General features: G+C 55.4%; 9 protein-coding genes and 1 non-coding gene across 10 annotated transcripts; 4 read left to right on the top strand and 6 right to left on the bottom strand.

The window, feature by feature from the left end:
• Positions 1 to 202: 202 nt before the first annotated feature.
• On the bottom strand, positions 203 to 1,341 carry BO80DRAFT_461211 (CFEM domain-containing protein; the record flags this gene model as incomplete). Its single annotated transcript, XM_025722435.1, has 6 exons — positions 203 to 607; positions 671 to 736; positions 806 to 988; positions 1,045 to 1,110; positions 1,168 to 1,233; positions 1,289 to 1,341. 6 exons carry the CDS (start codon positions 1,339 to 1,341, stop codon positions 280 to 282), a joined length of 762 nt encoding a protein of 253 aa, XP_025579658.1. The 3' UTR covers positions 203 to 279.
• A 1,070-nt stretch (positions 1,342 to 2,411) lies between these two features.
• BO80DRAFT_345635 (uncharacterized protein) lies at positions 2,412 to 4,259 on the top strand (the record flags this gene model as incomplete). The annotated part of the gene is made up of 1 exon (XM_025715335.1): positions 2,412 to 4,259. The coding sequence occupies one exon, from the start codon at positions 2,412 to 2,414 to the stop codon at positions 4,257 to 4,259; it is 1,848 nt and encodes a 615-aa protein (XP_025579657.1).
• Positions 4,260 to 4,987: 728 nt separating this feature from the next.
• Positions 4,988 to 5,091, top strand: BO80DRAFT_t37. The gene has a single exon. It is a non-coding gene; the product is annotated as a tRNA-Pro (tRNA).
• A 149-nt stretch (positions 5,092 to 5,240) lies between these two features.
• On the bottom strand, positions 5,241 to 7,960 carry BO80DRAFT_421394 (uncharacterized protein). The gene has a single exon (XM_025718590.1). It carries the CDS (start codon positions 7,938 to 7,940, stop codon positions 5,337 to 5,339), a length of 2,604 nt encoding a protein of 867 aa, XP_025579656.1. The 5' UTR covers positions 7,941 to 7,960; the 3' UTR covers positions 5,241 to 5,336.
• A 535-nt stretch (positions 7,961 to 8,495) lies between these two features.
• BO80DRAFT_421393 (CCAAT displacement transcription factor COY1) lies at positions 8,496 to 11,394 on the bottom strand. The gene is made up of 4 exons (XM_025718589.1): positions 10,960 to 11,394; positions 10,725 to 10,892; positions 9,826 to 10,673; positions 8,496 to 9,774 (listed from the first exon to the last, which is right to left on the bottom strand). Exons 1-4 carry the CDS (start codon positions 11,087 to 11,089, stop codon positions 8,635 to 8,637), a joined length of 2,286 nt encoding a protein of 761 aa, XP_025579655.1. The 5' UTR covers positions 11,090 to 11,394; the 3' UTR covers positions 8,496 to 8,634.
• A 476-nt stretch (positions 11,395 to 11,870) lies between these two features.
• On the top strand, positions 11,871 to 15,719 carry BO80DRAFT_490422 (putative TGF beta receptor associated protein 1). The gene is made up of 3 exons (XM_025723635.1): positions 11,871 to 12,095; positions 12,147 to 14,710; positions 14,758 to 15,719. The coding sequence occupies exons 1-3, from the start codon at positions 11,939 to 11,941 to the stop codon at positions 15,655 to 15,657; spliced, it is 3,621 nt and encodes a 1,206-aa protein (XP_025579654.1). The 5' UTR covers positions 11,871 to 11,938; the 3' UTR covers positions 15,658 to 15,719.
• Positions 15,580 to 17,065, bottom strand: BO80DRAFT_134213 (intradiol ring-cleavage dioxygenase). Its single transcript, XM_025713619.1, has 3 exons — positions 16,666 to 17,065; positions 16,100 to 16,581; positions 15,580 to 16,006 (listed from the first exon to the last, which is right to left on the bottom strand). The coding sequence occupies exons 1-3, from the start codon at positions 16,900 to 16,902 to the stop codon at positions 15,736 to 15,738; spliced, it is 990 nt and encodes a 329-aa protein (XP_025579653.1). The 5' UTR covers positions 16,903 to 17,065; the 3' UTR covers positions 15,580 to 15,735.
• A 502-nt stretch (positions 17,066 to 17,567) lies between these two features.
• BO80DRAFT_345575 (Zn(II)2Cys6 transcription factor domain-containing protein) lies at positions 17,568 to 19,601 on the bottom strand (the record flags this gene model as incomplete). Its single annotated transcript, XM_025715332.1, has 2 exons — positions 17,568 to 18,934; positions 18,986 to 19,601. 2 exons carry the CDS (start codon positions 19,599 to 19,601, stop codon positions 17,568 to 17,570), a joined length of 1,983 nt encoding a protein of 660 aa, XP_025579652.1.
• Positions 19,602 to 19,702: 101 nt separating this feature from the next.
• BO80DRAFT_134210 (uncharacterized protein) lies at positions 19,703 to 20,603 on the bottom strand. Its single transcript, XM_025713618.1, has one exon. The coding sequence runs from the start codon at positions 20,359 to 20,361 to the stop codon at positions 19,804 to 19,806; it is 558 nt and encodes a 185-aa protein (XP_025579651.1). The 5' UTR covers positions 20,362 to 20,603; the 3' UTR covers positions 19,703 to 19,803.
• A 1,370-nt stretch (positions 20,604 to 21,973) lies between these two features.
• On the top strand, positions 21,974 to 22,477 carry BO80DRAFT_431278 (putative small nuclear ribonucleoprotein (LSM7); the record flags this gene model as incomplete). The annotated part of the gene is made up of 3 exons (XM_025720734.1): positions 21,974 to 22,175; positions 22,232 to 22,303; positions 22,350 to 22,477. The coding sequence occupies 3 exons, from the start codon at positions 21,974 to 21,976 to the stop codon at positions 22,475 to 22,477; spliced, it is 402 nt and encodes a 133-aa protein (XP_025579650.1).
• Between the last annotated feature and the right edge of the window lie 475 nt (positions 22,478 to 22,952).

Genomic DNA, 22,952 nt, shown 5'->3' with positions numbered 1-22,952 from the left:
CATGATCCCATAATGCAGAAAGAACCAGATACATGGAAAGGAACTGCCGAGTTCTGACTAGTCGTTACGTGACTCACACCGAGGTAGAAGTTATTTACATGGGTACTTTGATTATTGTCCAGGTAGTAAGTACTGTATGATAAGGTATTCAAGAGACCCGTTTTCAGCGGCCGAGATAGTATCCCCAAATACCATTTCCATACATCCAACAACCCTATACTTCCAACTCATCCTATCCCAACCAGTACACACTACACACATCCCACTAAAATCCTATGCTCACGCATCACGCGACATCGAACCCAACTTATTCAACGGATAATGATGAAGATCACTATTGCCCTTGTAAGTATGCGCGGCTTTCCACCGACGACGGAGAATAGTAAATACAAGTACGGCGATGATGGCGAGACCGGCTACTGCGGACCCGATGCTAATGCCTGCGATGGCGCCTTTACTGAGGTTGGAGCTACCGGAGGAGGAGGTGCTAGTTGATGTGCTGGTGGATGTTGTTGTGGTGGAGGATGAGGATGAGGAGGATGAGGATGAAGAGGAGCAGATGGATCCACGCCACTGGTGGAAAGTTCCGGCATCGGAGGCACAGTCTCTGGTGTTTTGTTAGAGGCGGTTTGTTTTTGGGAAGAGGAGGAGGGGAGGGGAGGGGGCAGACGAGAAAATGCAGTCTTGGGTTTTGGTGGCGAAGGTGTCGGAGTCACAGTAGCAGGCTGTGTCGTTGCTGGGTCTGGGTTAGTTTAGGGGTGATCATAGGGGTGGAGGGGGGAGGGGGGAGGGGGGAGGGACTTACTAGGAGCTGGAAGAACAAACACCGCCGACTGTATCAGCAGCGGTGGACTGGCAGTCCAGGATGCAGCTGGATAACGTGATGGTCGAGGTCGAAGTAGCAGCGGTTGCGGTGGTAGTGGCAGTAGAACCTCCACATTGTGAGCCACGATAGGTGTGGAAATCTCCGACATCATCCGAGCAGCTCCTTGTTTCCGTGTCAGCATATGCGTCAAGTCACACTAAGATTTTCCGGCTCGGTACTTTTCCAGGCAGGATTGCACATCAATGGCAAAGTTTCCGTTGTTGCAGTAGCAGCTGGTTTGGTTGCTGTTATCTGATAGTGAGCAGGACTGTCGAGGAGGAGGCAAGGGGACATCGGCATACTAGTTACTTGTACTGCAGTCACTGGCTGCAGCCTCGGCCTGGCAGTTAAGTATACACTCACTCAGGCTAGAAACCTATTAGCATAGAGCACAGCGCTTCTTGGGATGGAGCTGATTCTTACGCGTTCACCGCCGAGACAGCCCCGAGGAAGACCAGAGGAATCGCCAACTTCATAATAATGACGAGGTTTTATATGAGCTAGCAGGGAACAACGAGAGAATGAGAAGCAACCTAGGAACTGAAAGCGTCGTTCCAATGTAGAATGCTCTGGCATCCAGTTCAATGGAGTTGAATGGCGGATTTATAGTGTTTGGCTCGGAAAGTGCAAGATCCGAAGACGAGGACTTCGTAGAACCTTGCCCTGCACTCCTCATCGCTGGCATCCAATGAGTAGGTATTGCACCCATGTCGCATCCAAGACATGTCGGGTCGAGGGAACAAATTCTGGGCATCCGTCACTACCGCGCGAAGCTGACAGGCGTGGGATGTCATTGTCGGTGGTCTGAGCCTGTGGGGATGCCCAATCGAGAAAGAAGCCAAGAGCTTGGTCTTGGTTACAGCAGCTCTGTATATTGTGGTCCTGATTGAGTCAGGGTCCGATGGCCAGGGTTGGGTGGGACTGGCAAGCCAAAACATAGTATGATCTGATAAGATAAACCAGCAGCTTAACGTTGTCGGGACATCGGCCCCGATGCACGCTCTGCATCAGTGCTCTCCCTACGGAGCCACTTCCCCAGAGATGCTTCCGGTCATTCCGACTTCAGTCCACAGCCTTGTCCGGTCCCACATAGGTGCAAGGACACTTGATTCGAGTGCGTTCTTGCCGCTGAGGTTGACCTCCGATGCATTCTGTTCTTGGCATCGTTATCTCCGAAGCCCGATCCTGACTGGCTGATCGTCAGATGGGACCGCGAACAGGCCGACGGATCACATCCCGTTACTCCATCCGCAACCGATGTCTGCTCATTTCCCATGCCCGGGTGTGGCGGAATCAAGCAACAGGGGTGGTGCTGTTCATGCCACTCTAGTCTCGAAGCAGCCGAAGGGACTGCCCCTTCACTTCGGCGACTTCAAGCCACCGCTATGAGGTCTGGGAGACCGCGTCATCTCGGGTTCGCGGCCCCTGGCGGTGCAAACTACCGCGCTGCTTGATAAGAAGCCTGTTCGGCATCTTCCTACACCCACAGGAATCATCTTCTCCTGGGTGCTCTCTCCAAATATCCAGGCGCTGACAGTTAACCGCGATGAAACTTAAACTCAAGAGGTTGACTTTGGCTTTACTGCCATGGACAGCGGCGTCGAGCCCATTTCCGGTCGAGGAACGGCCGGCTATGCCGGACGGCTCTATCCATGCCAACCACATCTTCAATGCGCTGCATAACTCCATGAAGATGCTTGGCAGTGTTTTGCAGCACAATGGGATGTCCATCTTCATTGCGACGGTGCCTCAGGGAACCGAGTTCTACCACGGCACCTCAAGCCCTTACCGCATTAACGGCACTGAATGGCTCGCCTTCGAACCGGAACATGCCATGGCCTTTGCCCATCCTCGCCGAATCCGTCGCTCAGGGTCATCAGAGGCTGTCAATCAGCCACATGACGAAAACAAGCGAAGCAATACACAGAATGGCCCCCTTAATCATGAGATGGGGCCGTTTGAGCAGAGTGGTGGCTCGGAAATCGAAACGGGTTGGTGGATGCGTGACCATGCCCACTGGGAGCATGAGAGTCAACCTCATGCCGAGTCTCGCCGCCACCGCAAGCATAAGAACAATAAAATGGACATGGGCGCCGAAGATCCGAAGCCATTCCATCATGGTCTCTTCAATCTTCAATGGAGTCGACTGCGCTCCCTGCTTCAGTACTTCGTCTTCGAGCACGGGGATTCCCACAGGATACAAAAGGTGAAAGGACTCGACCCTCAGGCTCTTCAAAGAACTCACCACGACCACCACAAAGGAACTGGCTCCCAGAGGCAGTCAGAAGCCAGTAATCAATCCCCACTCGGCGTCGATGAACACCCCGCAGAGGAGCAAACCGGATATTTCCACACCTACCGGACCAAACGTGAACTGCGTCTCATTTACTTTGATGGACAATCGGCCGCAAAATCACTGAAAGGCACCCTCGATATGCAGGACATTGTCCTGCGAAACGCATCCCACTTTGACGGGAGCCCAGCGGAAGGCGACAACCTGCGTGCCGATGACCTCTGTGCCTTGGCTCGCGACCAGTGGGACAACCGCGTGGACGGATTCCTTCGAATGGTCGGCGGCTTCGAAATCATCCTCTGTTCATTCGCCAAGGATCTCAACGTGGTAAGCATCCTGAGCACCTATCCAGCGCGCAAAGAAGATGGGGGATCCGGCCTCAGCTATGCACGGGCACTTGCTACCCGGTTCGATGGGATCGGCGGCGACAGGGTATCCATCAACTACGACGACTTCGTCACAATGTTCGCATACCCTGATGCAATGTACTTCGACGGTAACGGTCTTCCCCGGGTAATCAACGACTCTGCGAGGTTGGAGCCGGTCCGCGCACATATTGACCGGCTAGTGAAGCAGCCTGACCAGACCAAAGACACCTTTAACTGGCAGAATGTCGTCGACATGATCATCACTAGATATCACTACCGCATTAATCTCATGCTGTCTTCCGCTATTTCAACCCATCATGAGCTCCGACGTGAGCTCCACCTCGCTATTGAACCGTTCATCAACGCGCATGCCCGCAACTCAACCGCAGAGATCGAACGCTGCGCCAATCAATTCTGGGTCGCCGGAGCCAACATGACTAGCGTCCCAGCTCAAGCAGTATCTCATGTCTCCGAAAGATTATGCTCAAGTCTAGTTGCAGGCGCCGGTGCAGAGACGTATGACCAGGGCATCGCAATTATCGAGGATCTGAAGCGCTATCTGGACTGGGCGATATTCAGGAAGTGCACTTGTTGCGAGCTGGATGAAATTTGTCAGCTTCCAATTTGGCCTTCTGGCTCTCGGGAGGACTTTATCCAGCCGCAGTGTGGTATTGGGAGGGCCCATGGTGCGGGCGGCTATTGGGATATGATGGGCAAGATTCGGCAGCAGTGATACACCGTCTGAAGTTGTACCTAGAACTGGGAATAGAGGTCAGCTTGGAGTTCATGCACCTTCCGTCTGAGAAGCGTTCCAATGCTCGTAGCACTGGGTTCATCAAGTCCTCGCCGGACAATTCCATGATGTATGCTCCGTTGTAGTGAAGTTTCCTTGCCTAGATCCACAATCTGAGACAGTATTCCTGCTATGTTCAGCAGAGGCAACTAAATGAAGGAAAACAGTTTCGACTCCTAATCACGAGTAACTGATCAGGCGACTGGTGACCTAGATTGAGAAAAGCGCATTAGGGTAGTATGCTACCGGTGGGTGAAGGGGCAATCGTCGCTGTCGTCGAGCTGACATTCAAATCCACACAAAGGAGCGCATACGGTCACCTGATTGACAAGTTTTGAAATGAAGTTCAGGGGGAAAGATCTCAGAAGAAATGAAAATGCAGCCAAGCAATATATATTTACACCCGGCGGCTTACCACTGACAAAAGAGGTCGAAGCTGCTGATTTTGGTATGATCCAGTTTCTAGTAAGAAACTCGTCTTGGTATATGGTATAGAGGTGGATGGGTAGTACACGCGTATGTAGTTACTTGCTTAGTCCTAGAACGTGCATGGGTTGATAGGATCAATAGCTGGAGTCGACTTGGTGTAGGGGCCCAAGGTAAACAACGGACATACATATCTTTAGCTTTATTAAGCAAAAACAAAAAAGTAGTCTTCAACAAGAAACGCCCGGGTGGTCTAGTGGTATGATTCTCGCTTAGGGATGGCATCTCGCCTTACAAACCCAAGCATATCTGCGAGAGGTCCCGCGTTCGATCCGCGGCTCGGGCCGTTTATCTTTTCTTTTTTTTCTAATCTTCTTTTCCTTTACCCAGGAAAATGTTCTTCTTTCAATCCTTGCTAATCAATCATATTAATGCATGCATGGCTGGCTGATGATGGTGTACTTGAAAAGATCGATCATCATTGTGTTTCTATCTATACCTTGTATATATTCACCCTCATGTCCTTGTCATCTAACATATTGCCTAGTCGTGGACAAATATGATGCAACCCTACTACCAATTACATGCCACCTACCCAGTCTTCTGATCAATCTTCTTCCTCCTCGACACTGCAGGATAGATCCCTTCCCACAATGTCGATATATCCAAAACATCAACATCCCCCGTCCATTCCGACGGGTACGGCACAGACAGTGTCCAACCGTGTTTATCAGCAGCCTCAAGTAGTGCGCGCCTGTTGCTCTCTGCATCGTTTAGACTGTCAGCCGACACAATGAAGGTTGTGCCGACAAAGTAGACAAACGGAAACTTCAGGTTCATCTCATTGTGAACATAGTATTGCCACATGCGTGCGGCCAGGGGGAAGTCAAAAGGCAAAACGCTCCAACGGTAAAGATAGCCTTCGGCAGTGCAGAATGTCGGGTATCCCAGCCAACCAGGCCTGACTGCTGGCATTGGCCATGCGCAGTAATGAACGTTTATTCGTCCTTTAGCGAAGACTGATCCCGGATGCACTGCTTGAATCTTACGCACAAATTCAGACAAAGCGCCAGCGGAGGTGGAAATCCGCATTGGATTGAAACGGCTCTGGGATGCCCGTGTCTCGTCAATGGGCCCGAAATTGTAATTGAAATAGATGTCCTCATGCCCATCGGTACCTCTCAGTAACATGGGGGAGCAATGAGCTGCTCCAGCCTTTTCCAGCGGGATAATAAGGCCCTTGGCCTCGATTTCCTGTACGATCTTGCATATAAGTCGTCGTTCTCTTATCGATTTCCGCTTCATGGTGAAGCTGCGCACGACGTCGGCATTTTTTTCCATGACATCCCATGCTCGCACTCGATTTCCTTCGTAGCATATGCCATCAGAACTCAAGCCATCAGATGAGGGGTCGTCAATGGTGATCCCTTCCAACCACTTCTCCTGTTTATCTAGTGGAACCGTGGCGCGGATAAAATCTCGAAGAACATCGTTCGGAGAAGGGTCACCCGCCAACATCATCAAAGCATCTGACACCTGGTATAAGAGTTGGAACTCGCGTCCTGGATGCCTGTCAATGATAATGAATTCCGTATAGTCTTTGTCTAGATGCCTTTCTCGCAATGTCCGAATAAGCTGTAGATCGCGATATATGTTTTGGAAAGACCATTCGACATTCCAGGCGACATCGTCCAATTGCTCCCCGACGCTGACGGATTTCGTGCGCGTAACCCAGGGATTCTCTTCCCCCTCAACTGTGCGAGAGAATAATTTCGGTGAGCCGGAGTTGTTCCCTTCGAAGTCATGTACAACGACAATGTAACGGCCAACGCGTTTGACGATGTCTTGAATAAACCTCACTGTCAACGGGTTGGACGTGGCCATTCTCCCTGCGAGATAACAACGGGACTCCTTTGCCGTGATGGTCCCATCTTTCTCAGATATTCGTGGGATTGGAGGATCGCAGTAACCCTTTGTCGCAGCCACGAAGCCATGGAGCACCGCAACGAGGTTTCCGAGAGACACAGCATCATTGTCAGGCAGCCATCCGGAGGTCTCGTCCTTGTTGCAATACCGCTTCAGCGCGATGAGCCTTTTGATAAGAAGGACATCTGCGAAGCCGAAACACAGAAACTCGACATTCCACGCCTCAACGATGTCCGAGAAATACATGTACAAGATGTCCCAAGCCCGAAGGTTCATCTGACGATGCTCGTTATCAGTAGCGACCAAGCCGCCTGCTAGACTTATCGATGAAATAACAGGCGGAGAGACATAGTCACACACAGCATCACGAAGGAGATGTAATGTGCCTTCCCGAGGAAATACTTCCGTGAAGAACTCGATATACTCTTTCACTTCACCCGGGAGGCTTCTGCGAAGAAAGCAATCAATGCTTTCTGCTCTGGTTGCTCGAGCTAAAACATCGGCATCCGCCTTCCAGAGTAGGAACCTCCGAAAGATAAAGCGCATGACCTGATCTCCATCATCAGGCCTCCGTTCTTCCTCCCCTCCAGCATTTTTGATCATCGGACCCGAGTCATCGAGGACCGGTACAATCCCGTATAGTCGCTCCACCAATGCATCGGTAACCGCTTGTATACATTCTTTGATAATTTTCACCGGATTGTTTCCCGTCAAATGGTTAAGCTCGGAGAGCGGCACTTCCGGGGAAAGAAGTGACCGATAGACGAATGTCCCCTGTTGCATTACTTTCTCATCGTCCCGCCCTATGCCCTGGGAAGAAACTTCCGCCCCTTCTCCTTGTCCCTCCTTCAACCTAACCCTCTCCTCCAAAGCATTGACTTCAGCATCCAACTTTAAGATCCAGCGTATATGCCCTCGATTCTGTCCCGACTGACTGAAGAAGCGCCGATTGACTTTGTTTCTCAAATCGAGGGTTTTCCTCCCAAGCCCGATCTTCTGCTTGACCAGCTCGACTGGGAAGTCATCCTTAGGTAGCACCAAGCTATTATAGTCGCTTTCTGCCTGCTTGTATTCTTCATAAAGCCGTTTGCGCTCTTGGTGATGAGAGGGGCAGAATTCTGGCCCATTTGTCTCGCGATCACATTCTGCTCCATCGTCTGATAAAGCGAAGCAGCGCGGATGCGGATTCTTCCCTGATGGACCTCTAGAACTAGGACCCGCTGAGCCGAAAGATTTAGGATGTTGTCTCATCTTGTGTACTCGGAGCATATTGGGCGATAGTAATAAGTATTATTGTCCGTCGTAATTTCTGGGACGCAAGCAATCTGCAGTAACGTTAAGCGCTGATGAGGAGCGAATAGCTAACAGCCAGTTGGGTTTGGCGAACAGCGCAGATCTGGGAACGGTTTGACCGGAAGACAAGATCGACTCGCTCGGGAAGTGTGGTAGATCGTAGCATAGCTTATATAGGATTGTGGGAGCCTTGCTGGAAGGTGATGAGGGGTATCGAGGCATGTTGATGTAGCGCTCAAGGCCAGCCTTGCATTAGGCCGTCCGTGCTCACTGGATACCATCCAATAGATAAGTCCCATAGCATCACCACCCCTGAAGTGCATGGTATGGGGGGTGGGGCTGACGTGGCTGGATGTTTCACTGAAAGGCGTTGTAGATGATTCAGATAGCTCGGCGGATCGGTAGAACAATATTGGAAAAGGGCCGGGTGACCAGCCTTCTACAGTAGAGCAGGGACATGGCCTAGGATTGACAATGTGACCGTATCGGCTATCATTACCACCGAGTATCATATTACTCGAGCATCAGCAACACATAGAAGTATTTGCATTGTAGAAGAACATAGGATATTCACATAGAAAAGTCAGCACCAGATCGTAACCGCCCACCAACAAACGCCCCTGAATGATTCGTCGCTCCCAACGGGCTATGAATACAATAAGTCATAAGATTAACTTGCGTGGTTAAAGCCTTCCTGCTGCCAGTCGTCTCCATGAAGCTGCTGGCTTCCATAGCCGCCGCCGCCACCGCCGCCGACACCACCACCGGCCATGGCTGCCGCAGCAGCTGCACCCAGGCTTGCGCTACTGTGCTTCTCGATCTCCATGCTACTCATCATATACAGCACGACAAAGAGGAGAATGTGTAGAGCAAAGCAATAACCCGCGAAAAGGTTCCGGCTGGTTCGGTTGGCGAGAATGATTCGGGTGAGAGAAAATACGATCCGCTCGGGCAGGCTCATGCGCTTGTATGCACGCGCAGACTCGCGGCCACGGAAAGCGGCGAACGGTGAGATTTGGGCCTCGTATGCGGATTGATACCGATCGAGGGAGAGCCCCGACGGCGTATCCGCGGACGAGTGAATGGAGGAAGTGTTGGGCTTGTTTGCATAGGCAGATGCCGATGATGATGCGCCTGGACCACGACTGTATGTTGAGACATATCGCGTCTTCTCATACAGGCTGAGGTTGTCCTTCTGGAGTGAGGCCACTTCCTGTCTCAGCGACTTCACCGTACCGTACAGCTTTGACAGTTCTTCCTCCAGCTCAGCATTCTTCTTCTTGAAGCGATCTCGCTGGGCTTGAATCATAGGCAAAAGACCGGAGCCACCTCCGACCGGCTCTCCGGCACGGATGGAATCCATGGCGTTGGCGGAAGCGGCGGACTGGTCAAAGCCCGAGATGATGGAGGAGGTGGGAGATACAGCCCCCCGGCGGGATGAGTGCGGGTATTTGGAGGTGTAGGTGCCTGCTACAGACATGGCTGATGACGGGAATGCGTTGGCAGCCTCCTCTTGTACACGGAGAAGATCATTTTCAAGCGTGGTGGACAGCTTCTGAGACTTCTCCAGCTCCTCTTTCGTGATTGAGAGATCATCGCGAAGCGCCTCAAGCTGACCTTGCAGATCGCGATGAGATACTCGCAAAATAGTGAGCTCATCTGTCAGCTTCTTATTCCGAGCCATCAAAAGCTGCTCCAGGCTATTCTTATTCTTGGAACCATCCTGAGCCTTGGCAGCTGCGCCGTTAGTGTTTGCAGTGTCCGTAAGATCGGCAGCATCGTCGTCATCACCGGGAGAGAACTCAATAGACTACACAACGTTAGTTAGCCAGTCGAGCTTCGAGGTCATCGCAATACCCACCTTGATCATCTCCAGTTCACGACGAATGTCTTCGTAGTCGGCTACCTTCTCCAACTTCGAGCGCAGCTCTTCCTTCTCCGCAGTAATGTTGGTGATCTGCCTCTCAGCCTGCGAGTATTTGGACTCCCATGAGTGTCGCTCGGACTCCTTATCGAACCGGGCAGCATCAAGCTTGCGCAAGAGGGAAGAGTTCTCCGACTGAAGACGCAGATAAGCAGGATCGTCTTCGACGGACGCCGCGTGGCCCGACTGCGAGTGCGAAACGGCTTGAGCCAGCTCGAGCGTCAGTTGCTCATTCCTTGCTTCGACTTCCGCCAATCTCAAGCCGGTCTTCTCCAACTCGGCGGACACCAATTCCAGCTCCGCAGCGCTAGCTCCATGGGCGCCGTCGCCACCCTCGTCTTCCTGGCCCAAGCGTTGTGACACCTCATAGCTTGCCTTCAATTCCTTCACCAAGCGCTCCTGGTTCTCCACTTTCTCTTCCAAGCTCTTCTCCTTGGCCGTCCAATTGTTCGTTTTCTCCGACAGCACTGCCGACCACGACTCCTCGACTTCCTTAATCTTCGACTCCTGGTTCTCCTCTAGCTTCTTCCTCGCCGCTCGTTCTTCCTGCAGACGCTTCTCGGTATCCTCCAACTGCGAGGTAAGACGGTCGACGGAGCCTTGCAGCCGATCACGCTCCGAGGTCAATTTGGGGACGGTTTCTTCGGAGTGGACGAGGGAATCGATGGATGCTTCGAGGAGAGGGTACGGATCGGGCGCCTCAGACAAGGACGAGTATAGCTGCAAGAACGCAGACGAGGAGGCCTTTCCCTGGTTCGTGAGGAGATCGATAAACCCCTGGTAGGCTGTTGGCTGTTAGCGCCGGCCCTGGCGGTTGCAGTGGACGGACAACAGACCTTTCAGGAGACCCTTATACTCTGTCAGCTTCGATGCATCGTCTAGCTTCCGGAAGTCTTTCGTCTTCTGCGCGAGGTCCTTTCGCTGAACGAGCGCATCGCGTTGCTCAGCGACGATGTCGGAGGCTGTACTGTCTAGCTTTGCGATGGTGTTGGACAGATCAATACCTACATTGAGCAGATGGGTCAGTAGCCGGCCGATTGGATCCGGGGATGCGTGGGCAGAGCAACGGACCTCTCCAGGCCGCAATGGCACGCTGGAACTTGTTAGCTCCTTCCGGCAACTTGGCGGCGGCCGCTTCGGAGTTGTGGGCATCCTGGTTGTTCTCAGGGACGATGCCTTCCGTGATGGCGAAGGCGTCCATGTTGGAGATTTCTGATATCAAACCGCCTCAGAAAGTCGAAAGTCAGCGCAACACCCCCATCCGAGACCAGACCGGCAACCACTATCCGGAGTGACAAGTAAATGAAGCCAGTTAACTACAGCGATGCGGAGGCCCTGACACGCCGACCGGCCCGATGATCTTCCGACCGCGTGACGACAACAACAACCGTGAGCGGATGCAACAGGCAAATGAATGGACTTTGGCTCTTCAGCAATGATAGCAGTAGCACTCACTGATCGGTGCAAGATGAGTTCTCCTGGACACCATGCCGGCAGGTCCCAGACCCATCGTGGTTCAGCCCCGTTATTAATAGCAACGCTGCCACGTTCGTCTCAGATGGGACCTTTTTAGGCAAAGATAGGCCCAGAGATCCCGGCCAGGCGGTGGCTTGCGATGCATCATATGTGCTATTGTGCTACGCTGCAACCTAAAGTCTGCTCCTTCAACTCGGGTGCGATGAAGACAGCCGGCCATTGAGATGGCACAACTTGATCTCTACCCTGCCACAGCCATTACACCCATTATTCGAACCTATTTCGACAGAGAGAAGCAGTCCAGCACAAGCACAGACACAGTGATCTTCGTACACTCGATTCCGTACAGCATGAGCACCATGGATACTCCGTATACTTCCTGTAGATGCCTGGCCGATCGCGATGGCAGGGGGCCCACCTGAGTCAGCAGCTAACCCCGGGCGGATCCACCCCGACCCGACCAGCATCGCCCGCCTGAAGCACTGAAGCTCCTCCCAGTTCCTGATCTTCCTTCCCCTCACTCCCCGAATCCTGTCAGGCACCACATCTCACACGACACCGAGCTGGCCTCACCATGGTGTCAGAAGAGGAGGGCGTCAGCCCGCGCAAACGCCGGAAGATTGGCCCTCCCAAAGCAGCGCCTTACGTGTTTCGAACCCTCTTCGACCAAGTACCCTTGAATGCCGACAATGACGACGATGATGTCCATATTACCTGTGTTGAGTATTGGAGTGGGTACTGCGATGGCTTCCGGGAAAGCACTGCTAATTAGGTTCTTCCAGATGACAACCTCTATATCGGTACCTCTGCCGCCGAGATCCTGCATTTCGTCTGCCTCCCGCCGGACCCCTCGGACCAGTCGAACGAGCCCTCATTTATCCTCGCATCGAGACTCCCAATACCTTTCTCTCAAACCCCGTCAGCGAAGCTACCCGGGATACAGCAGATTGTGCTACTTCCGACGGTGAACAAGGCCTGTGTCCTATGCAATGGAACAGCAACCTTCTACCTGTTGCCGGAACTCAGCCCGGCCTTCGGGAACACCAAGGTTAGCAGTTGTCGCTGGATTGGGGGGCTGGATTTGAACGCAGCGGAGGAGTTCGAGAACCCGGTAGTTATGATTGCGGCCTCGAACCGAATTATGCTGGTGAGAATTGGCGATGACGCTCGACGTATAAGGAACATCGAGTTTCCCGGGTGCCTGGTGGCGTCGCGACGAGGCCCAATCGCCTGCGCTGCTGATACGCATACCTATTCGCTACTGGATGTGGAAAACCAGCAGAAGATTCAATTGTTCCCCGTCTCATTCTCTAGCGAGACATTCGAGTCGGGTCAGATGGAAGCGAGATCCCCGTCATCACCGTTTGCAAGTTCGCCGGTGGCAGAGAGCCACACGCATGACAGAACCACCGGTCCCAACATGCTCGCTGGAATGTTGCAGCCGAAAACCCAACCCCACCCGCACGATAGATCAAGCTCGGTCACCCCGGAGCTGTCTCCTGTTTCAGGGACGCCGAGACGGTCAATCTCGAAAGACCGAGCAGGCAGCGCTTCCCCAAGAATGTCTCCCGCACACCCGGCCCGCGACTCGCAGCCTAGTCCAGATGATCGAAAACCGCTTCCTGCCATACCAAAGCAGCCGCCTACACAGTTGAAGCCTTACATCCTGTCACCAACCCCGTCAGAGTTCCTGCTCGTTAGGGGGACCGATGCGACCGAGCCCGGGGTTGGGATGTTTGTCAACGTCGACGGCGATGTGGTTCGCGGCACGATAACTTTCCACAAGTATCCGGAGTCGATTGTGATTGACAAGGGCGACGAAAACCACATGATACCATCACCGGAGAACACGCAAGAGGAGCTTCTTCTTGCTGTCATCCAGTCCGAAACAGATGGCCAGCCACGCAAGTTCTTAGAAGTACAGCTCTGGGATGTTGATCCCGCGGAGGCAGAGGACCACAAAACCTGGGTAGAAATACCGTGCGCCCAGCCCACCCCGGTTGGCCTATGTCATACACTCAGCCCGAGCAAGCTCGAAATATCCGAGCTAGGGAATCTACTGCGCATGGTTCGTCTGAAAACTCCGTCATTGTCGCCCCATGTGCCTACGCATGACCCGAGAACGCAAGCCTCTATCGAACACCTACAGAAGGAAAAGGAACTATTCGAGGCCCAGGAGGTGACCGATTTCGAAGGCTCGAAGAAAGGCGAGCACGGTTGGGAGGCGGAGCGAAACGCCGAAGAAGCAAGATTTGCGCGTGAACTGGGCAAGACGCAGAGCAGCATGGTGATGTGGAACGGCAACCAGATATGGCGGGTGGTGAGAAACCCACTCACCACGCAGCTCAACGATGCTCTGCAAGGTGCTCAAGAGGCCGGCACTGGCGACTCAAGGGTCTACAACAGGAATGCGATTGCCGATGTCATCCAGCTCGTGCAGACTACTGAGCCCAAGTCCGAGTCGGAATTCCTGGGACTGAACTATGTGAAGCAGAAAGCTAGTCTACTTCTTTTTGCCGACCTCGTCTTCATGGACCCGGCTGCGCGAAAGCCTACGATTATCGACGACACGGAACGAGCGCTCATCGTTGGAAACCTGGACCCCCGGATTGCCTTGCTGCTAGTCCCTCTCCTGCGACGCGAGGTTCTCCAGGGCCCGCAGGGAATCTGGGTCCATGCCGGTCTGGCTGCGATCACAGAGACCTACGTGCAGCAGCTCGAGAAGACGACAAAGAGTGGGACTTCTGACAGCACAGTGTTGGACATGCTCAAGCGATTCCTTTTCTCCTGGCAGCAAAAGAGGGGATATGGCAGTATCACGGATGAAACGTATGTGTTTGACAGCGTTGATGCAGCTCTCCTGCACCTGATTCTGGAGCAAGACGCACAGATGTCAGCTGAACAGCGCTCGCACTCGCCAGTCCGCGCGGAACTGAACCGCCTAGTGGACAACTGGAAGGGCAACTTTGACCGAGCAGTGGCGCTGCTAGAAAGCTACCGACGCCTTTTCGTGCTCAGTCGACTGTACCAGAGCCAGAAGATGTCTCGAAACGTCCTCAAGACCTGGCGACGCATCATCGAAGGCGAGGAAGACCGCGGCGGCGAGGTTACCACCGGTGGAACGGAGGCGCAGATGCGCCGGTACCTCGTCAAGATCAAGGACGTGCAGCTAGTCGAGGAATACGGAGCATGGCTGGCCCAGCGCAATCCCTCCCTGGGTATACAGGTGTTCTCCGACGGCACGAGCCGAGTCAAGCTGGAGACCCCGGACGTTGTCCGCTTGCTCAAAGAACACGCGCCCAACGCCGTGCAGGTGTACTTGGAACACCTCGTCTTTGTCCGAAACGTAAATCCCCTCCCCCCTTATCCATCAACCCATACTAACAACCCCAGTACACTCAATACGCGGACGACCTACTCTCCTACTACCTCGACACCGTGCTCTCCGTCCTCGAGTCCTCCCCGGAGGCCCGTGCCTCACTCGCCGAATCCTACTCGACCTATCGCGCCCTACAACCCCCGAAACCGACCTACATGAACTTCATCACCGAGAACACCCCAGCCGAGCCATGGTGGCAATCCCGACTCCGACTCCTCCAGCTCCTCGGCGGCGGCAGCGGCGGCCACTTCTCATCCCTCCCATCCCGCAACCTGACCTACTCCATCCCAGCGGTGCTCGCGCGCATCGAGCCATTTCAAAACGAGCTCGTATCCGAGTCCGTGATCCTCGACGGCCTGCAGGGTCGTCACCGCGAGGCGCTCCACCTGCTGACGCACGGGCTGGGCGATTACGACTCGGCAGTGCGGTACTGCCTCTTCGGCGGACCGCGCAGCACCAGCTCGACGGGGGCGTTGGCCGAGTTCGCGGACCGGACACTGCAGTCGGAGCTGTTTCGCTACCTGCTCGACGAGTTCTTGCACATCCAGGATCCGTCCGAGCGGATCGAGCGGACAAGCGACCTGCTGGGTCGGTTCGGGGCGTGGTTCGATGTGGGCGAGGTGTTGCGCGTCGTGCCGGATGACTGGAGTGTGGATATCCTGAGTGGGTTCCTCGAGCATGTCTTCCGGGTGCTGATCTCGGAGGGTCGCGAGGTGCGCATCGAGCGGGCGCTCAGTGCCGGGCTGAACCTGCGGATCGGGACGGAGTATATTGCCGGGGTGGAGAAGGCTGGGGGGTGGGTGGAGGACGAAGGAGGGTTACGCCGACTGAAGGACGGTGCTGTCCAGGCAGAGGAAGGGAAAGACCTGGGGAGTGACTTTGGAGACATGGTGGGAGCGGATGCTGCCCCCTGATGTGGATTATGAATGATGTATATACAACCACCGCATTCTAATGGACGAATGATACCAAGAAGATCAAGATGGCCTAGATTAATCCAGATCCGGCACCGGCAACCCATTGACAATGCGCACTTTGCGGCCCAGTTTATCCAGCGCCTCCTTGGAGTTCCTGGCGCGCAGCTCGCTCGTCTCTTCATCGGACACCAAAACAAAGTCGTACGTGAGCAGAGCGTGATCCTCAGCGACGCCGTATTTGGCCGCGTACTCGGGACCAGCACGACCGATATCGACAACGAGGGAGTCTTTGACGCCGAAGACGGCATCAGAGGTCTCATAGGGGTCGTTGCGGAGGTAAAGTGCCCTACACATATGCCATCAGTTAGCTTCTACGATCACTATTATCCACCCAGGTCTGATTTCCAAACCCCACTCCCAAAGAACAAGGGATACCCACGTAATCAAGTGATCATATCCCTCCCCCTCAAACATGAAATGCATGTGCGAAGGCCTATACGGATGCCTGCCCAGTTTCTTCAACAGTCTCCCCACCGGCCCATCGTGCGGAATGGGATACGGAACTGGCGTGATCGCATTGAACCAAAACACTCCCTCCTTATCACTCGTCATCACACAACGGCCATCCGGCCCCTCCCGACCCGGATACTGCACGTCATAGTGGCCCGTCGAATCCGTCTCCCAGATATCGATCTTCACGTTGGGGATGGGGTTGCCGTGGGTGTCGTGGACGGTGCAGACGACAAGGAGAGGCTCGCCAGCGGGATCGTGCGAGATGGAGGCGCCAGGAGCGAGGGGCTCGGCATCGTGTGTGTGGAAGGGGCCGAGGACGGTGCCTTCGGTGCTGTTGGGGGGTTTGGGGTGGTCGATGGAGTCGACGAGGATGGAGAGACCCAGGATGTCGGAGAGGAGAATGAATTCCTATTTTTATCTCATCTCAGTCCATGTCATTGATCCTGGGGCGGGTTGTATATGGGGCGAGGAAAGGGAGGGGGGTTTTCTTACCTGCCTCACATCCGAACAAATCTTCCCCACTTCCGTAAGGAAGCGTAATCCCGTCATCCACTCGTCGGTGCTGAGACGCGTCTCACGCGCAAAGTCATGGAGGTGGGTGACCAGGCGCTCGAGGACATATTTCATGCGTTCGTCTTGGCAGAGGGAGTTGATCCGGATGACGTTCTCGGTGATGTTGTCGACCGTGAGGTCTTTCATGGGGGGAATGGTGACGTCGCTGGGGTCCATTTTCGGGTTCTCCCTTACTGGGTGTTTCTGGGGGGTATACGGGGGATGATTTTCCGGGTCAATTAGATGGGTGAGAAGACGTGAAAGAGAAAGATAGGAGCAAAAGGACGAAGAGAGGAAGAAAGAGGGTCGATGGGGAGGGGCATCAGTTGTTGTGGGGAGGCAAGAGCGACGGAAGATATAGAAGTATACCAAAGTCGGAAGGCACGCCCACCCCGCAGGTGGGCGGTTCCCCACATTGATGCTCAACTAGCCGTGTGGGTGACGCCCGCTGACTGGCTGGATCCTCCCGGATGGGGGACTACGTAAGCATCACTCAGCGCGCTCGGCTATGCCCACTGGCCCATTCCCGAGTCCGTTGCCCCTATCCACCTCGGAGACGGGGAATGATGACCAAGGTCCGACTCGAGAGTGGCCGCCTTGATCGGGAATTCATGTAGCAGGTAGCCGGGCTCCAGGCAAAGAGTCCGCGGGGTGCGGATCGTCCATCGGCAGTTCGCGCCCCTGCGGCAATGATTAACTCCGACATACAAGCTATTCCAACGAGACCCAAGAGAGATAGCATACAGAGTGGCAGAGGCATGCAATCATAATTCAAACCGGGATATCCGCTAACTCGCTCAATCAAAATCCTAGATACAACTCCTCCCAATATACACCAACCACTATGCCCGCACTAGCTTCCGCTCCCGTTCGCGCTCCTGCTCGCGCTCGCGCTCCCGCTCGTTGCTCACCTCATGGCCCTCCTTGACCGCCGCCGCCACCCGCGAGTGGTGGTCCACCGTATCCAAAATCGCCTGCATCAACCGCTGGTTCGCATCCGGGTCGTCGTCCTCGGCCTCCGCGTGCCGGTGCAGGCTGATCCGGCGATCATGGCCCACCATGCTGCTCCCGTGCATCTCGCTCATCGCCCGCCGCGGCGACACCTCCTTTGCCAGCGTGATCCCCGCCACCGGGCCTGCCGTCGGCGCGGATTCGCGGCGCACGCTGAACTCCGAAGGCCCCTCGCGCTCGTGCTCCCGATGGTGCTCCCGTTCATGTTCCCGGTGGTGCTCCCGCTCGCGCTCGCGATGTCGCTCGGCCTCCCGGTGGCGCGCCGCTTCCCGATGTCGTTCCGCTTCCAGCAACGTTGGTCCACTGACCGGTGTCGGGGCCGCGGACGATGGCGCGGGCAACGGGGTCGGCAAGGGGTTGGGCGACGGCACCTCCTTCGACGGCGGGTCCTCCGCCCGCTCCCGGGACGTGCGGTCCACGCGGGTCTCGCGCAGCTCATCCTCCTTGACATCCTTCCATGAACACTTGGCGTGCTTCTTGGTGCAGCCCATGCACGCCGTCAGATTCTTCAGGCAATCCATGTGCAGCCGGCGACACCGATCGCAGGGCGGCAGGATGCGCTCGCCCCGCTGCAGCTCCTCCATGCGGGCCACCATCTCCATCTTGTGCGGGCCCCCGTCATCCTTCTCGTGGTGGTGGGACTTGGGCGGGGGCAGCAGCGAGGATGGCGTGTTGGGAATAGCCACTGTAGCCGGCGCCGGCGTGTACAGATTGTAATCGGCTGCATCCGACGCCCGCGGCCGGGGCCGGGAGGATTGTCGGCTGCTAGACTCGGGCCCCTCTTCGTAGCCGCGTGCCTGGCGGTCCTGCGTCGTAAAGAATTTTTTCATCAGCTCGGCGCGCGTCGTCGGCGAGGCGCCCTTAATGGAGGTGCCATTAATGATGGTAACGTTATCCGTGTTGGAGTGCGAGAACATGAACTGCGACGACAGCGCATTCTCCTCTACTGTGGCCTCGCCCGCGCCGGGCCGGCCGGCATTCACGGCGACAAAGCCGGTGGAGGGAGATTGGGCGCTAGCCGGAGTGCTGCCGTTCAGTGGGTTCTGGCCGTGGCCATTGGCCTCGCGCCACGCCGGGCTGATGGAGCGATGTTGCTGCTGCCGCTGGGAATGGAGAGACGTGTCGTTCTCCCGACGCGTGACAATCGCCGTACGGCGGTTCTTCAGGCGGTGGTTAAGTTGGCGGGCGCGGGCCGACACTAGCGAGCTGAATTAGACTTTGACTTAGTAGGATTAGACGACGTGCGTACCCTGGTCGGCCACTTGGATGATCTGCTGGAGGTTCTTCTCCAAAATCTCCAATGCGCCCAATTCCTTCTCCTCGTCCTCGATGATTGGCTGCGGAGGAATCATCTTCTGCGGCATTCCCGATGCGATCAACACAAAGTCCTCCTCGCTGATCTCGACGCGACACTGCTTGGTGTAGAACTGGCAGACCCGCACCCCGTTGCGGGACTTCTCCAGGTTGAACTGCTCGGGCTTGTTCTTGGCAAACTCGACGACATCGAGCCAGGTCACGTTGGGCGAGTCCTTGCCATGCGACTTGAGCACGCGGGGCGGCCCGTCGAACAGGCGCTCGAAGCGCTTAATCAGGATGGGGCCCAAGGGGCACGCGCCCAAGTTGCCGGCGATGCTTTCGTGCCGATGTAAAACTCCGTCATATTCGCCAATGAGATGGATGATGGCGGGCATGGTATCATCGACGGAGACGAGGGGAAGGTTGTCCGGATATTGCCGGGCCAGATAATTGATTTGCAGGTGATTAGAATGCGTCTTGGGCACTTTGGACGCGATAGGAGGGAAATCGCCGGAGGGTGAGCGAGGCCGTTTACTGGGCGGCTCAGCCGTCGCGGTTCGGGACTCCATGGCGGCGGTGCCAGGTGAAAGAGGCGACCAAAGAAAGGGAGATTGCAACAATGCGAGAAGTCGCGAGGAGAAAAGACGGGGCGGGGAAGGGAAAAATGGGAAGAGGAGAAAAAGGGTTTATAGAGGGAATGAGTAATGGGAACACTGGCGAAAGACGGGCTGCCGATGGCGGAGCATCAGGCTCCAGAGTGCGGGTTCAGGTTCAGCCACTGGGCTGCGCGTGCTGCTTTCGAGTTAGGTAATCGCGACCCCCAACGAAATCTTTGGAAAATGAGGGGGGGAATCCAGTGGACGGGAGATTAGAAAACGTGGGGGGGGGGGGGGGGAAAGAGATTGAGAGACGGCCCTGAGATTGGGTAGAGGGAAGGGGTGGGAGTGGGAAGAGGGAGGGAGAGGGAAGAAGAGAGATGGGGGGGAAATGGGGGAGGGAGGAGAGGACAGGACGGAGAGGAGAAAGAGTGAGGAGACAGCAGAGGAGGAGGAGGAGACGGGGGAGGCAACCTGGAAAGATTAGCAGGACAAACCAGGCCGGGTGGACGAGGGACGAGGAGCCGTTAGGCGGGTTAGCACGGAGTCGGTTCCCCGTTGGGGTCGGAGGGTTCTGGTGCTGCTTCTGGTGCTCCTTCTGGTTCGTAGAGACGCGCACAGGATAAGAAGAATTGCTCCTGCTAGATACTAGATAAGTCGTACCGTCCTTAGCAACTCGAACGATAGAATGCAGGGACGGCACGGTGGAAGCGGTGGCCAATGATAGGGCCATCCGGGTGCTGGTGACGCTGCGGATGGCGGAACGGGCGAGAGGATGGAAGGATGGGGGATGATTGGGATTGTAGTGGACCGAGCTAAGGCCTGCAAGTGGGCGATGGCGATCTTCCGCAAAACAAATGGTAGCCTGATCACGCTGCGACGATAGGGATGGTCCCCGTCAATGTTTACTAGGTCTGGTTGGGTTCTAGAGAGCTGCTGTCTGTCCTCCGTGCACCTGGCGACCCTCCCCATATCCCAGTTGCCATGAGAAGGAGGCGGGGATCGAACGACTCCGTTTTGACTTGAGGACTGAATCTGGCTCGCGATGCGGCTTACCTAAGGTAGGGCGGAGTCCCGCCGGGCTCTTCCGCTGGCCACTCGGTGAGCGTGACCCGTCATGACCATACTGTCATTATCAGCCCGGGGGCCAGACCAGGCCTGTCCTACCCTCCTACCTACTCCTAATACTCCCTCCTACATTTAACTCCTGTAGACGCCTAGGGCGGTCATCGAAGGCTCTCATGTTGTGAGTAGATGGCACTGATCGATTCCGTAATCACAAGCAATCGACAGAAGCACCAAAGCAGAGCATCCCCGAGCTGCATCTCCGACAATCCTCCCTTATCAGCATTGCTCCGACCCCAAGCGCATGCGTCTGGGGTTCCCCCTTGCGGACGGACCACCCGACCAGCACCACGACCACTGTCCAATCTCGAGTAGCGACACGTTGTCCTTTCATCTTTTTGGTTGGGGATGGCGATGACCCTGCGGGAGTGGTCCAATAGGTCTGTCAGGCTGGCGTGATAGCAAACCCCAATGTGAAGGAAGAGTTTGCACAGGGAGCCGCTCGGAAGCCGGCCTGGGCCAGCTCATCCTTCGGACGGGGGTCGCGCTCCGCCCGTGGTGAGCCGAAGCCAGATGATCGATGAGCTCCGTCCTTCCGTGACACCGACCTATGCGGTTATTTTGGACCGCTAGTCGAACGGGGATATAAATGACAGGGGACGTCCCCTTGTGCAAGGTCCGGTCGGTGAAGACGGCTGCCTAAAAAGTGAAAACCGCTCATAGAAAAGCGCGTCGCAAATAGCAACAGGAGGGACAGGCCGTGTTCCAGCCACTTCCCCCCGACGATGGATGAACGATACACGCTAGGCCGGCCCGGTGGTCAGGTACCGTCAGCGTCCGTCCGTGACAGGCCTGTTTCGTACCGTGTCACCCGTAAAGAGTTTTCCTCCCGGCGTCGACCCCGTGACCTGAGCACGTCTTGAGTTGCAGCTGCGGTTGTCTGGTTGAGGTGATCGAGTCCGATTGTTGCTCTGCTGCTTTGCTGCTTTACTGCTCTACCGCAGAAAATCCCTCATACATTCCCCCCCCCTCCTCTCCATCACTCTCGCTGTCCTTTCCGCCCCCGTGAATCCCCGTCGGGCCCAATCTGGTTTTCGTCCACACACCGGTGCCATTCCTGATCCCAGCACCACCACCTGTGTCACTTCTCATCCCCGTTCTTCCCCTCCTTCCCCTCATTTCTTGCCCGACACCGCATTATCTAATCCACACCACTTTAATTGGGCCCAACCCAACCCACGTACATACTTCCACTACCGTCTTAACCCAGCCAGCCAAGCATGTCCGAAAGAGGTTCGTTCCGTGGAGGTGCCCGCGGCCGCGGCGGAGGTTACGACCGCGCTGGTCGTGGCGCCCATAAGAGTGGCGGTGCGGGTGGCGGTGCCCAGCAGCAGCAGGAGAAGCCCAAGAAGGAGAACATCCTCGACCTCAACAAGTACATGGACAAGGAGGTGCGCGTCAAGTTCAACGGTGGCCGCGAGGGTAAGCTACTTTGCTTTGGCTTTGGCTTTGTTGCACCGCTTGCTCACTGATTCTAGTTACGGGTCTGCTGAAGGGGTACGACCAGCTCATGAACCTGGTCCTAGATGATGTCAAGGAAGGCATGCGCGGTAGGTATCTCCCTCCTTGCTGCTTTACTGTTGCTAACGGAACTAGATGATGAGGGCAATGAGAACACTCGCTCGCTCGGTCTGATTGTGGCCCGTGGCACTCTGATTGTCTTGATCTCGCCCGCCGACGGCAGCGAGGAAATCGCCAATCCTTTTGTGCAGCCCGAAGAGTAAGCATGTTCGAGACGCATGCACCAGCTAGATGGCCTGTTAGGCTCTGAACCAGCCGTGGCACCGTCGCGTGATGAATGACGACGATGGCTCACGATCCAGACGATGTCGAGTCTGCGTGTGTTTGTTGATGAGTCCGCCCTGGGCGGTGATTACCTCTACGAGGCCGATGATAATGTATTATGTGCGCCTTGAGCGTTGATATTGTACCTGCATTGGGATGCGCGGACACCGAACAAAATAATCAATTGGAAGACAATGGTAGATCTGGCATGGCATCTATCTGCGTAGAATGATGGTCTCTCGGTCATGACTGGCCATGACATCAGTGGATGTCGTCATGAACCTTGGGAGAGAGCACCAACTGGCAGTTCGGCTGACGACGCGATGGATCAGATTCGGGTCTGGGCCCGTCGGCAGGCTGGAGCTAGTCTCGATCGTGTTTAGATAGTCGCATCATCATGATCGGCCGTCTAAA

The sequence above is a fragment of the Aspergillus ibericus genome, assembly GCF_003184845.1.
Source record: "Aspergillus ibericus CBS 121593 unplaced genomic scaffold BO80scaffold_3, whole genome shotgun sequence".
NCBI lineage: Eukaryota > Fungi > Ascomycota > Eurotiomycetes > Eurotiales > Aspergillaceae > Aspergillus > Aspergillus ibericus.
The sequence above is the reverse complement of the archived record's forward strand: the minus strand, read 5'-3'. Positions and strand labels throughout refer to the sequence as shown.